The sequence below is a fragment of the Pezoporus wallicus genome, unplaced genomic scaffold, assembly GCF_028554395.1.
Source record: "Pezoporus wallicus isolate ANWC-B61680 ecotype Strahan unplaced genomic scaffold, APGP_CSIRO_Pwel_v1 scaffold_6445, whole genome shotgun sequence".
Classification (NCBI taxonomy): Eukaryota; Metazoa; Chordata; class Aves; order Psittaciformes; family Psittacidae; genus Pezoporus; species Pezoporus wallicus.
Window position 1 is genome coordinate 1448289 of NW_026641753.1, and position 16753 is coordinate 1465041.

General features: G+C 41.1%; 1 protein-coding gene across 1 annotated transcript in view; it reads right to left on the bottom strand.

Annotated features, from left to right (window-relative positions):
* Positions 1-5973: 5973 nt before the first annotated feature.
* Positions 5974-16753, bottom strand: part of KIAA1210 (KIAA1210 ortholog) — a 43435-nt gene continuing 32655 nt past the window's right edge. Inside the window, exons 9-13 of the mRNA XM_057425146.1 lie at positions 16297-16399; positions 13599-15209; positions 12691-12842; positions 11876-11978; positions 5974-8193 (exon numbers count right to left, since the gene is read on the bottom strand). Coding sequence (XP_057281129.1) covers positions 8021-8193; positions 11876-11978; positions 12691-12842; positions 13599-15209; positions 16297-16399 — 2142 coding nt within the window. The 3' untranslated portion in view covers positions 5974-8020. The remainder of the gene's footprint in view (positions 8194-11875; positions 11979-12690; positions 12843-13598; positions 15210-16296; positions 16400-16753) is intronic.

Genomic DNA, 16753 nt, shown 5'->3' on the forward strand with positions numbered 1-16753 from the left:
AAGGGCTACTTAGGAAACACAGATATTTATTCAAACATTTTTCCACTGTAGACTATCAGACAGGGTGCATTTGGGGCAATTCCCCTCAAGTTCAGCATCGCTCTGGCATACCTAGAAGGAGACTTGAACCCAAGTTATTTACTGAGATTTATTTTTGAGCAATGCAGAAACAAAAAGGCCCAATTATAATCTTATTTAGACCAAACTAATTCCATTGGCTTTAGTAGATTTGTTCCTGTCTGACAGAGCTGTTCCTGAGATCCAAAAGAAAACCCAAAGTGCCAATTAGCACTGAAATCCTTCTTGCTATTTTACATTTCTTTGGAAAATTGCATGAAGTCCATGGCTGTTTAAGTCACTCACTGCAAGAAAAAAAACTTTTTGCTGCAGTACTGTGGTTACAGACCCATACTGTCCATAAAAACAAACGCAAAAGTCTAGCAAAAGTATTGGTTCTGTCTGGAAAATTGTGGGGTTTATCTTCTCAGTCAATACAAAATGCACACACTTCTAAAATTCCTATTATTAAACAGAGTGAGGAGACTGACAAGCTGCCTGTCCAAGGCAAAGAAATGAGATGTTCCAGCAGCTCTGGCTCTGGACACTGGCAGCATTGTTGGCTGGACTTCTTCCACATGGTAAAAGAAGCTACAAGAAGTTCATTTTGAAGACCAGGTTATTATGCAATGGCCTTGGTTACAGCAGCACAGCAAGGGAGACACTGGGGGAGAGCAAATAAATGTCAAGGGTCTGTGTCTGTGAGATGGCAGCTGCCTGCATAGTGCCTACAAGAAGCCAGCCATGGATTACTGCCACTAACTGCAAGAGTGGCACCCAGCCAGCACAGGCACTGTCACCCTCCTGCAGCAGCAGAGCTCAGACCATGAGAACCTGGTACCCTCAGCAGCCCCCAGCACTATGGATACAGGGCTGGGGCTGGACGTGCCAACCTCCCGGTTCACCCCACTGCACCCAAGCCAGGTTTTGCAGCACTGCTGACCAGGGCAGAGAAGGTGAAGAAGGGGAGCAAGCTCTGGCACACCTGAAGTCTCCACAGAGGGGTCCAGGCATCCCACTGCTCCATCCCAGCTCTCTCTGCTAAGCCATTAGATACAAACTCTCTTTCTAAAGGAGTGGCATGCTCTAAAAATGAATTGGCTGTGGCTGTACATTTTTATCACCTCATTTTTGAACCATTGCCTTCAAAGGAGAAATCCATAAGAAAAAGGATGGAATGAGATATAAGACACCATTAACAAATTATAAAGCCAGGTTGGATGTGGCTTTGCGCAACCAGGTCTAGTGGAATGTGTTCCTACCCATGGCAGTGGGTTGGAACTGAATGCTCATTAGGGTCTCTTTCAACCCAAACCATTCTATGATACTATGATTGCATGATCCATGCTAGAGTACTTCGCAGAATTTAGACTTTAGTAGCAAGTCATGCTCTTAAACTATTAAATAAATAGTAAGTAAAAAGTGTTGTTGATTCTCCCAGCATTTTACATCCAATGTACGTATTCTCAGTTATTATTCTTCCATAATAGGTAGTACTTCTCACAGCCAAAGCTCTTATTTTATAAACATTATGAAGTAAGGAGGCAGTTATTTTTATAAGGGATCATAACATTAAGAATGCCTATGTAATAAATTGTCCTGTGAGAGTGGGAATAAAAAATTGAGGCTCTGTTCTGATTTCCTTTCATACAAGTACACATCAGGTCACTCATACCTGGGTAGAACCCCCTTTACCAATGAAACGCTCTACCAAAAGAGATATATATCCCTCCTCTTTGAAATATGCATGATTCAGGATCCAAACTGAGTAAATGCCTCTCGTGTTTAAAACACAGCTCTAGTTTACTGTAGGTCTAGAGTAATTTGTACATCTACCTGTGACACAAAAGTCACTTTATTTCCTCCTGCATGAATAAAACACACTTCCACAGCTCGTGAAATCTACCCAAGTTCTTTCATCCCACGTGCACAAGTGGCAAAATGCCCTTGGGGGGGGGGGGGGGGGGGGGCACATCACCCCTCTGCTGCTTCTCAGCTGTCCCTTTGCTCCCTTTGCCCATGTCAGCAGCAATTTGGCACAGCAGGAGCACACATCATGAGGAGCCAGGCAGTGACATTTCCTCCTGCTTCCTTAGCGCTCCATGGTGCCCATGACATCATCAAGGAAGGCTGTTGCATGCAATTTACGCTCCATGGTAATACAACACAGCCCCAGTACTTCAACCCTTTCCCATACATTGCTGCAGTTGCTACAGTAAACTTGGGTGACTTGGAAAAAGTTACCTCAATGCCAGAGAAACATATTCCTCAGCAATGTGGAAAACTTCTAATTTTAAAGCAGTCAACTTCACCCTTCTGTGTTGGAAAAATACCTGTAAATCGAACCTAATTTGGAGGCAGAATTGTGTAACAGGGAAAATGTAATGAAGTATCAGTTCAGCGAAGTAGGTTAGGTGAACTTTGAAAAAGGCAGGGTGCCAGCATTCATTGGTGTGCAGTCTTGGATTTGACAGCTTTTCTTTGGGTTTCCGTAGAATATGGCTGACTAAAAACCAGGTTAAGTGAAAACTGAGTTTGAACCCCTAAATGAAAGGTACAAATGCTTAGAAAGAGAAGCTATGGTTTTTTTTAACAGAACTGTTCTGAGGCAGATATAAGAAAGGATGGAATGAGTTTCAGGTACCAAACAACCTTGTCTGTTTACAAGATTTATGTCAATCAATCCCTTCTTGCTGCCAATTCATTCCTACGTCATACAAAATTGTATCAAGGAAATATTCCACACCTTAGCCATTTTCATACCTGTTTCTTGTTTAATGACTAATTTGGTTTACAGATCAGCCTAAGAATTGAGAGTTTATTCCTGTTTAGATAATCTACCTCTAGATGCTGCTTTAATTGCCTCCAAAAAAATAATCAGCTATTAAAATAGCTTATTTTTAAATCTTTCCTAGCACAAGAACAATAATGATAGCATCTCACATTTTCCATAATCAATAATCTGCCCCTCAAGTCAAGGGAAGCTGCTAAACTTTGGCTTAGCTCACTTCTGAGAAGCTGCATTTTTAAATCACAGATCATAGAGCTGTTCCATTTAAAGTGCTGGGCAGCTGTGGATGTGACCAGCAGGTCAGAACAGGCCTTGATTTGCAACACAGTCAAAGTACTCACCTGCTTAATATGGTCCAGAATAAGGAATGAGTTCTGGTAACCTGGACCGTATAAAGTGGGAATGTACAGACTACATCAAATGAAAAAATAAAACAAAATAAAGCTGCAATGGCAGTGGGCATCTCTGATGTATTTCCATTCATTTACAAGAACATTCAAAATTCTGCTTCCTCATGTGGACAGAAAAGATGCATAAAAAGCTTCACTACTTAAATGCCCCTTTCAGTACCTTTCCATGTCCCTAGACATATCCCATTTATAGAAGAGTAATTTGAACTGTAGCTTCCCACACTAAGCCTTTTGTTTCTCAATTTGAGCTGCCATTCTCTCCTAGTCATTCGCCTTCATCCAACCATGCCCTTTCACCCAGCCAGCTGGAAATACCTGAGCAACCATTTTGTTCTGGGCAGATGCACGGTTTTGTGTGCCAGGTTCAGAATTTACAGTTTATTTCACCTGCCTAGTTCCATAAAAGACGTTTAAAAACATTTTCAATGAAAACCAGAGGTTTCAAGTCAACCTCTGCACCTAGAACTAACCCAAACTATAACAACAGGCTGTGACAAATATTGATGCTTTTGGCACAGTGCTTCCTGACCAAACAGAAGAGAGAGAATGCAACTACAGTAAGCAAGAAATCAGGGTCCGAGTCCTAAACAGATGTTCAGATTTCCCAAATATGAGGGGTTCCACGTGGTCATTACTAACATTCTGGTGATGGTTGATCAAGTTTGTCAAATCTTCTATCAAGGATGAATCTTTAACAAAACTGTAGGTAGGATAACACACACTAGAGGAAAACATAAAGAGATCTTTGCCTTATTTATTAGGCTGCTCATTACTGGTATCCTTCAGATGTATCACCTTCCAGTAGCAGTTCTAAAGGGCAAAGTATGATCACAGGCTAATATCTTTCCTGTATTGATCTCAAAAGCACTTAACAGAGCAGGTGGCACAAAGTCAGGAATTACAGCTTTTATAAGCTGAGAACATCTATTGTAATACTTCAAAACAAATTGCATTTAATATTTTAGACTACAGCACTTAAAAAGACATAATGTAATACTAGTTGGGGGGGCCTTCTCTATCTAAACTTTCTAACACGAAAAGGGCTAGTGTTTAGGGTTTTCAATATGGTCAGTCTTTCCCCAGTATTCTAAGACTTTCCTTCTAGGTATGGTAATTTGAAATGAGTACTAGCTCCTCAGTTATCTGAACTCTAGAATTTATTCTTTGTGTCTGTTCATGGAGATGCATACACAAGATTCTCATAATAAAAGTGTTGTCAGAGTTGTCAAAGCTACACGATTTTGATCTAGCACAATTTTGGAATCCTTTTGCCTCATTTAAACTGGCTTGTTCTCTCTTGTCCACAAACCCACTTAATCAAAAGCAGATTCCCAGCTGGATGATAACAGTCTCTTTTTGTCCAGGTCTTTACACCAAACTGTTACAGCAACAGGAATCTCCGTAATCTACAGCTAGGTGCACACCTACTTGCTGTTTGTTTCTCTAATCTCTTCTATAATATCATCAGCTTCTACACCTGGCTGGAAAGAAGATCAGCCTCTAGCCAGGCTGCAGTTGTTCTAAGCAGCAGAGTTAAAATGCCAAATTGCAGTGCTCTTTTTGGACATGTTCACATATCCTCCCATATGGCCCCACTGCAGGACTGAATTCACCACATAACCTACCTTTCCCCATCATCGTCACCCGTTCTTCGGGGCTTGTTGTCACAAGGTAAAGGGTTTTTTTTCCACACTTTATAGCTCAAAACCTCCATCAGATCACATAGAAATACACCTCTCTTTCAGAACGCTCTGCATTCAGACCTTTCTGCATTAATGGAATAATGCATCGTTCTCTGCATTAATGAAAGCCTCTAGTCTCCTTACTGTAATAACACACATCAAATGCACATTGAAATCTGATTTCCAGAGAAGCCCTCTGTGCTCCTCAGGGATGGCAGCAGCACCCTCTGCTGTCACACAGCAGCACCAAAGCCAGCTGAAGCCCCAGTTGCTGCACTGTGTATGAGGAATTTCAAGGACAGCTTTCTACGTCCTCCATTAAAGATCCTGATCCATTAAACCTCACAATGACATTCTGCAATGAGCTCTGCACTTCAAGACACCTTGATTTCAAAGACAGTGACTGTGTCTAGAAATAATCACCCAAAATGAGCTTCCTAAATTAGTTACTTGCACTCATCGAACACCTAAAAACTGCACTAGGATGACAGGAAATCAAAGCCATGCTAATAGAGCTAGCAACTTCTAGAAATGCATCAATAAATCACTGATACTTCAACAATTACCTTAAAATACCATTGTCTAAACTCTTGCAATTATACGAGACTTGGGTTTGATTTTTTTTCTGTGCTTTTTGTTCTCTTAGCTGTGGTGAGAAACTTGAGAACATTAATTTCAGCAATCCAGAAGGCAAATCGATTTCAAATGTAACATCACATGATTCTCGTGTGGTTTTCTTCTTTTTTAAAGCAACCCCAAAATGTCTTACAGCAGCTGGCCAGTGATACCAAAACACAGTCATTGACAGGGCTTCCTGCAACCACAAGTGCCAGCCTTCAAGCCAACCCTGTACTGAAGGACCAGTAACACCAAACCAAAACGAGAGCCATCAACTCTCTGGTGATGTTTTAAACTTCAAACAGATAGATTTAGAAACATTCATTAGCCTGGCCAGCTGTGTTGATCAGTCCTAGGCCACACAAAATCATCTCAAAGCAAGCTCTATGCAGTGTAACCATGTTTAGAGTCCATATTGACCAAAGACCTCTTTTTATTTTTTTCTTAATGAGTGAAGGCCATCTATCAGTCTTCCCAGCAATTATTTCATCACTGGCAACAGCATTTAATTGTAAACCAAATACGGGAATGGAATACAAAAGGGGTGCTTTCGAGCAAAGGATTACAAAAACATATATACATACCAAACATAAAAGACAGAAACAATATTAAGATCAAAAGCAAACGGAGGGAAAGAGAGATTACAGTGTCATTTGCAGCACTTTGACTGAAGGATCTCAATCCACACTAATAAAAAGAGAAGAGAGTTTGCTGAATATAGAAATGCAAGTATTTTACACAGGGTCAGTAAGGTTGTAACGGGATGGCAGCTGTACAAAACCTCAGGAATCAAAGCTGAGTATGTTCATTCGCACTGCTCAAATGTTTCAGAGAATACAAATGCTTTAGTTCTTTGTAAGTGAAGATATGCTTCCTAAAATAGAGAAAAATAAGTAGTAAAATAGGTGTGGATTACCAAGCCAGTGTGAAACTCTTTCTGGCGGTAGTACAAAATAAACACTATCTATACCTTCAGTGAGCCTACCTGGGTTAAGTTTGCAACTATATAATAATAAAAGAAAAAAAAAGAAAAAAATAAAATCACAGTCAAGCTTCTAATTAATACTGTTTTCCAATTGCAAGAGCTACATATTAATTTCAGGGCAACACTGGAAGATTAAAGCCTTGATTGAGCTGATCCAAACCTAACTTTTTGTTTTACAATTAAGAGTATCAAGAGACAATATTTACCTCAAAAATTCCTGCCAACTTTCCAGCTGAAAACTGTCCATCAGCCAAGTCAGCCTTCAAATTTTGCACTGACTGTAGCTAAAAACTACATAAATATGCAATGCTGCAAAACCTGACAAGGACAGTAAGTGCCACTGCCACTCAAGCCACTAATATTTTACAAAGCTTCTTTTTCAAATGTCTGCTTCCTTCAAAGTCAATAGCAAAACTTTTGCCAACTTGAGTGACTGCAAGGCCAGGCCCTGAGAGAATAATCCTTTCCCAGCTGTACATTCTGAGACTGATGTTGAGTTACTGGTTAAAGATGATTGAGGCACGGAGGAAAGCAGAAGCCCCTTTTATCACTAGCATTAAACACAACTGACTGAACACATATCCACATGAAAATGGAGAGTAGACTGGCATTTGTTGAAAACAAGATGCCACCTTCTAGGTAGCAAACAGTTCCCATCCCCAGTGCACTCTTTAAGAGAGACAATTGGCTGAGGAATCTCACACAGAATAAATCACTATTTGTCAAAATGAAAGAAAATGCCTTTTTTTTTTTGGTAGAATGCCCAAATTATTCCAGATTTCCAAAGGTGTAACCAAAAGTAGAGTATATGTTAGTGTGATGGTTTTCCAGTGCATTGGAGAGAACAAGGTGTGTGACTCTGGGCCATTCCAGAGGACATCATTCAGCAAAGAACAAGACCCACAGCATGGAGACTTCAAACCACCCAAAAGCCAGAACTCCCAATGCTGTTTAGTTCTTACAGCTATCACATAACAGATCCATTAACAATCAGAAGCAAAGTCAGACTGCCCATCCCAGAGCATCAGAGAAAGAAGTGTGATGATCTCAATGCTCATGAGTCATGATGCGTCAGTGCCCATCATTATATCTACCTTATAGCATACATTAACTTCTTAGCCAAAGCCACATTGCACAAAATACTGTATGGTCTGCAGAAACTTTAAAAACATCTTTTGCAAGGGAAAGGTTTCAAAAGCCTGAAGCATATCTTCTTAGAACATCACTGTCAGATGTGTCAGGATGTAATAAATTGATCAAGTTTTCCTAGTATTTGGTAGTAGGAAATGCTCAGCTTCCTAATACTTCAAATTAAGCCTGCAATAGAATTTCTTCATTGTGTATATACATACAACAGTCTGATCAAGAGTTTTAAGGCTCTTATTTCTCAAAAAAAAAAAATGGTCACAGTAAAGAAGGGATTAAATGGAGTTAACACAGCTATTGGCAATACAAAGAGGGATGTTCATGTCATTTGCTATTGTACAATCTGGGGCATTTCACTCCATGCTTTGGCTTTCTTCTTGGCCAGGGATAGCCACAGTGGTTCAGCAGGGCTGCACGGTGTCATTGGCAGGTTAGAGGAATGTCTTGCTTCCTTCTCAACAGCAGGAATCACAGATGCTTCCTGAGCAATAGGTCCAACTTTACCTGCCAACAACAAGATATCCATCAAGCATCAGAAGGCTAGAGAGTTAAAAACTCAATTTCTGCCAATAATATTTCCTTCTCTTTAAAGCAATTGTTTGCACATACCAGAATGTTTGTGATTGATGAATAAGACAGATTCATTGTTAATCTGGGTATCACTAGCACTACCTGGTGCAAAGCAGGTATGATGGCAAGGACTGGCTCTTGCAGTGGAAAAACTGATACTAAGCTGTTAGTAAATAATCTGCCCATGAAAGAATCTTCTCCTCAGTCTCAACAGCAAGTGTCTAAGCCCTGATAAATGAAGGAGTTCTTCAAAATTCTTCAAGGACGTGGAGACTATAGCCCCAGGTATTTTTTCTAAATTCATGTTCTTGGCTATCTTGTTTCTTAACCTTTCCAGACTCTTAATTTCCATGACAGTGCACAGCAGAGTTCCACAGGCTCATTCTGCTCTGTCAGTGTGACAAAATCTAGGAATAAGACTCACGAGTATGCAGGAAAATGGAAATAAAATATCTGCAGGGGAAGGATCACCCCAGGATTGCTGCAGGGTTAAAAGTAACTGGTATACGTTTTTCAACACTGAAAAGAACTAAAGATGTTTTTTCCATCTTCACTGCTAGCACAAATATTGCTCCAGCAATATTATTAAATACTAGGTAGGGATCAAATCAGTGCTTTATGTTCTCAGACTTTTAAGCCAAGAAGGTGGGATTCTGGTGGGGCTACATGTTCCTGTTCATGCAGCCTAACACAAGCCTGTCACCCTCACAAAGTACAGAGGAATACAGATAACACTCCTTGTATCCTCGTATGGCTTTGTGTTACTATTTGTAAAGGCCTCCTCCATCCATCTTGTTTAGAAAATGTTCAAGATTCATGTCTGCCGGCAGAGAGCCTGGAATGGGGCCTAACAGAATGCAGCTCTGAACAGATGCAGCTCTCATTTCTCGAGACATGGTTCACAAGTCTCAGCATCACGCTCTCTCCATCCATTTCAGGCCAGGCAATACTTCATTTCTGTGTGTAAGTCTAACTGAAGAAAAGTCAAACTTTGTCTCACAGCTGATTAGTCTGTGTGTGGCATGTGGCAGGCAGAATGAGGCTGCTGTGCTCCAGCACAACAACAGAGGCCACATGGGGACTTAAGCAATGTTAAATACAAGAAGCTTGATCTTGCTTGCACTGAAATCAATGGAAAATGTCCATTAGCTCCATCAGTCACACTCCGGAGCAAAGCCAAAAAAGTTTCTTAACTCCACTCAGGAAGTCTCTGGTCTTTTAAAAATCCTAGCTCGTTGGTAATTCTTGCAGCAGGCAAGCTATACTTAGGAATACTGGAGAAAGTATACTATCCATTAACATAGGCTGCAGCTTGACATACACAGCACATTTTTGAGAAGTATTAAAGGTGATGTAGGAATTTTACTGCAACTTTGATTTTGGAAATTAATTTTCACCTTTTGGGAGACTTCCTTCTTCATAATAAGCAAAAGTGAGTCTAAAGTCCTTTGCGTGTCCTGACAGCACAAGGTAAAACAAAACCCAAAAATGGTTGTTCATGACTATTCGAGGAAAGACAGGCTTTGGGACAAACCTCATCATGCTTAGGGTGAAGTGCGAGAGAGAAGAGGCAAGCTAAGTAATCTTCCCTTGGTTATGACATGGGCTGCCACAAAGCAGTTACAAAACAGTCACGCTCAGTAGAATAAGGATCTGATTCTTGGAATTCTCTTCCAGACTTAGCTGACCTTGAGCTATCCTGGCTCTTGGTCTTATGTGCAGAATGCACGCATTGCACAGAAAACCTCAACTATCTATCAAGAAAACTGCTAACAGTTAACATAACTCAAAAAGCATGATCCAAATTAATAACTCCTCTGGATTTTAAATCTGCATCCTTTCCACCACTAGCACCTTCAACTTTTCAAATTGCTAGCTGTGCTAATGGGAACCAAATCAGAGCAGAGCTTACATTTGGAATTTCCAATTTCCTAGGCATGGGCTGACAGTGCTGAACATTTCCTAAATAATAGGCATGGTTTTCTGAGCAGTGGAGGAGTAGCGTTTTCCTTGAACATCAGCACAGATCAGAGCTCTCTGTGATATTCAAGGAGTGGACTAGAATATGCCTATAAATGCTATCCCTAGAGGAGAGGCAAGTCATTGGATGTCTCCTGACTGGATAGCCCCTAGGCTAATTCTTGGGAAGAGGTGATGCAGAAAAACTTGTAATTCTGCTGCAAGGACCACAGGTGGTGGAAGTTCTAGCAAACGACTAGCAGTGGAGTTCTGAATTTCATCTGAAGGCTGCTGGGATTCCAAGTTTAGATGATTCAACACACAGAAATCCAGTTTGTTTGTGCCAGCTTTTCAAAGGAAGACCTTCTAATCTGAGCAAAAATATTGGCCTGTTTACATTTTGTCTTTCACTTTGCACCTACAACCATAAAATGAGGCTGTCCTGTAACAGAATCCTTTTTTAAAACTATTTTTTTTTAATCACCCACACAGAGTTAGCTGGCAGCTAACATCAGAGCCTGTGTTGGTGCCCATTCTTAGCTGGTCAGCTACCTGTAGTAAGGGAGAAAGTTTATTTCGTAGGACTTGTAGATTCAAAACCATAAACAACTACTACAGGGAGCGGGCATAGAGGTACCCCTTTATATGTCTAATACAACAATTCTGAATGCTGGTGGATTATAAAGTGTAAGCAGGCAGGTGCATGCACTTTCTCTAGACAGCATCTCTTACTGCAGTGTCAGAAGAACCTGGAACACAAAAGCCACTGCTCTGACACAGTCGGCCATTTCTTATCTTCTTAGGCAGTATCTGAAATCAATAGCTTTCAGCAAGCACAATATGCTTTTACAGCTGAAGAACTGGCTTATCTATATCTAACTGGAGCATGTCTCTGAGGTTCGGCACCACACTGAGTAAGCAGAGAGGGATAAGCTGCAGCCCAGCAGTAGCCTTGGAAGAGGTATGTGAGTCACGATGTCTGAGTCACTCTTCCCCTGCATTTTTCTCACAGGCAATCATGGCTAACAGGGCAGCAGAGAGGCCATCAAGCCTCTGTGTTCACCTGAGGGTGGAACTGACTCTATAAATTATTTTTGTCTATTTAGTAAACACATCCATCAATGGAAGCTGCACACTCTCTATAAGCACCCTACGCTATTCCACACTTCACCACTCATATTGTTACAAAATATTTCCTAATGTCTAAGCTAAACCTCCCCTGCTACATTTTAAGCTCATACAGGACATAAAGACAAATCTTGTCCTCTGCACCAAATTAAGCTGTCTTCTCTAGACTAAACAACTCCACTCCCATCAGTATTTCCTGGCTGACTGGTCTAGAAGACCTGACCTTTTTTGCTGCTCTGGACACACTCCAGCTCAACTGCTATTCTTCAGTACTGAACTTTGCCAATAATAAATCACCATATTGTTTATATGCCACTTCATGAACTGGCAGTGGAGATAGAAGTTCCTCACTTGCTTTCTCTGCTGAGTGAGCAAGCCAATACTTTCACTTATATGAAAACTATAGTCTGAACAGGCCTTATATAAACTGTGCTGATAACCAAAAAGTTTTCCCCCCATCACCTGCAAGTCTCACCACTTACTGGTGTAAACTGTAGCCACCATATAAAGATGTAAAGAAAGAGAGTACCTGCTGCAGCACACACACTGGTCTTTATTTGTGTTTTCTTGTCCTGAGAGCTCAAGGAAGACATATTCTTCTTCAGCATGCTCTCACTAGCACACATCCCTTGCTACAAAAGGAAAGAAGAAAAGAGCGCAACTAAGAAACCTGGCTAGTCACTGGCACTCACAAAGTTCACCCTGGGAACATCTCTAAACCTGTCTGTGGAAATGAAGCAAATGCCAGACAAGGATGGTTGTGGACATCCTGTGGGAGGAAAGATTGAAGGAAGACAGCTGCTATAAATACAGGATTAGTTCATATGCAGGCATGTTAACTTGAGAGCTTGAATAATAGCTCATGATAACTTGAAGGCAAGTTATTCTGTCTTACAGATGGGGAATTGAAGACCTTGCCCAAGCTGTACAAGAAACTTGTGCAAGAGTCAGTGGAAAAGTCAGACTTCCAGTCTACAGAGCAGAGTAGTGAATGCAGTCTGCAGGTCACTAACAGCAAGGAAGCCAGTGCAACTCAAAGCAGCTCTTGGGCTACAAAATACATTCAGGGCAATAGGCAAGCTCTGCAAAGCTTCAGGTTTGAGCAGTGCAAAGGAACATATAGGAGGATAAAGCAAGATAATCACTGTGACAGTATAGTCACACGTGTTTGCTCACTTGCATCAGTTGTCTGTCTCAACCCATATTAGAGGCCAGCCCTGAAAGTCTCTCTTTGAGTAGCGCTCACAACACACCTCCCATGAAGATGATCCTGAATAGTTTGCAAAAGCACCCAGACAATCTGACGCAGAATTCACACCCATGCAACATTACTTGGTACTCTACCTCCTCTTGATCTGCTTTGCTCAAAGCTTTGTCTTCAGCTTTATGTTCTTTGGCAAGAGGGTGGTCCTGGAAACCCTTTTGTTTTAGTTTTGCCATGAAGACCCAAGCTGGTTCAGAGGGAGCAGATTCCAAATGTGGAGAGAAGACCTTTTCTACAAAAGAAGCATTTCGAAGCAAAGAAGGGATTTAGGTCAAGTCAGTCTAAAGCTTGTGTTTTGTGTTTTAAATCCTTCAGCATCTGTAAGACCCTTTGAACATTGTGGGGATAAAATTACCTTCCCTGATGATTTTGGCCTTGGTGATAACTGCTTTTCTGTTTATTCTGGAGTTTTTGACCTGACTCTGCTTCCGTTTAAGTCAACGGCAGAGCTCCCACTGAGATCATTGTGAACCGGATTTTGCCTTTGAAATAACATCCTCACATTGCAGATTAGACGAGTATGATAACCATTATTTTTTCATGTAGGCAGTAAAATACAGGCTGCCTTTTCACTTTTTAAATATTTTAAATAAAGTGATTTTAGGGGAAAAAGAATAATCACACCCAGTGCAACTCTCAGTCAAGGTTTGAGCTGCTGCAGTCTGGAAACTTAACTACAAAACAGCAGCAAGTTTTAAAAAACTCTGTTAAAATTCCAACTATATGTACAAGTCGGTCGTACCAGGAATAGTTCAGAGGCCCTTCAGCTATTACTCTGTTGTTATTCTTACTGGAACACACCCCTCGTTAAGATAAGCCAAGAATTCTCCATCCTAGCCAAATCATCAAGCCAATTAAATTATGGTGCTGACAAACTCAAGGCTGAATTTGGTCTTCATCAAGAGGATTTTTATCTTCTATTCACCACTCTGCCAATGTTCTTGGCCGCTGTTTTCTACAACGTCTGGATAAAATACAGTATAAATACCTGACAGTTTATGCCCATTTTGCTTCTTTTCCACTTCTTCTGATCTTGTCTTGGGAAGATTTTTGTCTTCTAGCAGATCTGTTTTTTTAACAACTGATTTTGTGCTAACAGGAAGGCCTGGAGATGTTTTCCCTGTGCCCACTGGTTTCTGATCCTCTTTGACTGAAGCAGAAGGAGCAGTGGGAACAGCTGAAGGGATCAGCTTTGGAGACTCAGCACGGCTTTCATTCTGGTATTTTAGTAAAGAAGACGTTCTCCTTAGTCTGACCCCAAATGGGTTTTCAACACTTTGTGCTTCATGGTCAGCACACTCCATAGAAGAATTCAAATGGGAATCACTGTCCCTACAGTCTCGATCAAATCTATCAGAGTTGGATTTTGCCGATTCCTGGATGATGGCATCAAAACGTGTGTGTTCTTTTGTCACTCCTTCAAACAACTCTGGTCTTATAGGAGATGTTGGGGAACTTCTGGTATAGGAATCTTCCTTTGAATTTGAACCTCCTGAGAGAGATCTTTGCCATGCTGGTGCAATGGTGAATCTGACTGGTTTAGCAGAAGCAGTCTTCAGTGGTGTTTTCACATTTTCATCTGAAGATCGACTGTCTTCCACTGCTTTTCCATGAGAAGGTGTACTGCTTGTCTGCTGGTTCTTACTGTCATCATCAGAAGAGATGCTACTCTTCAAGCCAGCCAAACTTGAAGAGGCAAGACATGCAATGGACAGATTTTCAGAAACGTGCGCTGTTTGCCTGTCAGTGTTGGCCTGTTGACTGCCTTGGTCACCTTTCGAAACAGAAACAGTTTCTGCTTTAAAACATACTTCCAGTTTACTTTGAGGTAGCAGGCAACCTGCTTCTGAGACAGATGCAGCAGTGTCTGGGGTTTTTTCTGCATTGCTTTTAGATGACTCAAATTCCATTATTTCACAAGTTTTTGTGTCATTTTGTGCTATCGAACTTTTCTCAGGCTTCAAAACAGCCACTGTCTTGATGTCAGAGGAGGACGCTGAATTGGCTACTGCAAACTGTGAAGTGCTTGGTACAATGTCTGAGACAGCGCGGTTGGAATGATTCTCACTAGACCCCAAGGAGGCTTCTATTTTGCCAATAAATAGTGGATTCCCCTTTTCTTGGTGTTTAATGTTTGGGTCCACAGAATTTACTGAGGACCTTTGTGCAACATGTGCCAATGTATCTATGCACCCTGTTTCCACACCATTGCTAAGCAAGTCGGCTGCTAGTATGTCTGGAAAAACAACAGCTGCTTCTTCAATTTGCTGCAATTCTGGAAGTGCAGAAGCTCCAGTACTGGTGTTTTGCTGGTGTAATTTCAATTCATCAGCAGACTCATCTGAACAGCACAACACTGTTGCACTGTGTTGTTCCTCCAGGTTCACTGGAGAAGGCTCAGGTCTTAGGAGGGGTGCAGCTGCTTTACAGTGATGGTCCACATCTGTGAGGCATGCATCCTCTTCTAGCAAAGTACAGGAGTCTTCTGCTACAAATGTGGAATCATGAGAGTCACAGGCAGCATCAGTGGGACTTTTTACAGTTGAAGTCTCCTTAGAACTGCCTTCCTTTGCACAATATCCCACCTGGGCTGGTAATCCTATATTAAACAGAGGAGAAGAGTGTGCACTTAAAGGTTAAAATTCAAGCACCCATTTGTACCAGTAATTCATTCCAGATAGTGCAGTCATTCAGCATGAGTTGCCCAAGTCTGGGAACTGCTGTCTGCTAAATCAGGCTGTTCAAAGCATATATAGAAATGGACTGTCCAAGTGATGATACTGATAAAGCTTTCAGTTTGAATACACCTAATCCCAGGAATGACTGAAAGTTGTTTTCTGCTTAAGGTGTACAAAATTGCTGTTTAGCTCTTTTCTGTGCATTCCCCTAGTTGTATGACTACTAGCCAGATTTCCCTAGACATTTCTTCATGTGTATGCCTACAACAGCTGTCTAGAATGATCTGGAGGATTTTCTGTATTTAAGCAGAACATCTCAGTATCAGTTACCTGTGCCTCTTCTTTGTGTTCTTCTTTGTGTTCTGCAAAGCTGCAGAACATCTGGATAGCTTAGATGTGTCTGCACACACAGCAACTCTGATATGTGACAGCATCAGGACCTGAGTCTGCCCTGATAACAAAGTGCCAACATGCCCACTACACTACAGCATTATCATCAGCCAGTGCATTTGTAACACGATGCTAAAAATCTCTGGTGCTGTTTTGGAGAAATTTCATTTGCAATTACAATTGTGTTACCACCAGCAATTAGCTATTTTTCAAACGGTAAGGAGGGAAGTAGTACAAATGAAGATCTAGTAAACACAAACCAATTAAAGTCACCTTATACACATAACAGATATAACGGTGAGGTTAAGATGTTTCTGGATGTCAAGAACTCAGATCTCCAGTCAATGAGATCTAGCCAACTGCTTAGCACAGGTACTTCTGATCCTGGTACTTTCCCTTCATGTACTTTTTAATGTGGCTCTCAAAGTTCACCATTTCAGCATCACTGTGTTGAGTGGAGTACATGACTTTTTCCATCATAACACTTCAGCAGGCAGAATTGGGTTTATGACATAAAACCAAAAACACCTAGTTTGAAAGGACTTACAATTCAAATAGGTTCTCTCAAACTTATGTAGTAGAGTTCAAGCACTCAAACTAGCAATACATCTTCATTACCTTCACAATCACTTTTACGCTGGCCACTCTCAAGTAATTCTGCTGAATTTCCCTTCTTTTCTAGAGTTACAGGAAGACATGCCTCATTTTCCAGGTGTTCCACCTAATGAGGTGCAGGAAGATCTTTTAATTAGAGAATAATGAACAAAAATAGTATTTTATACATACACACATTAATGAATACTCAAAACATAGACACAACCCACCCCAACGCTGTGGGTAATGTACTATCCCAGTGAAGAACTGAGAAATCATTCAAGTTTAAAATGTCAAGGCAGCACACTGATCTCTCTTGAATGTGCAACATTTTGGGATTGACATATTCTGAGTGAACAAGTAAGTTTTCAAGACACCACCCAAGCTACCTGGTGGCATGGAACAGACCAAGCTGGAGACATTAACATCACTTCCGTTATCACTGATTGACAACCTACAATTAGCTTTTCTCCTTCAACAC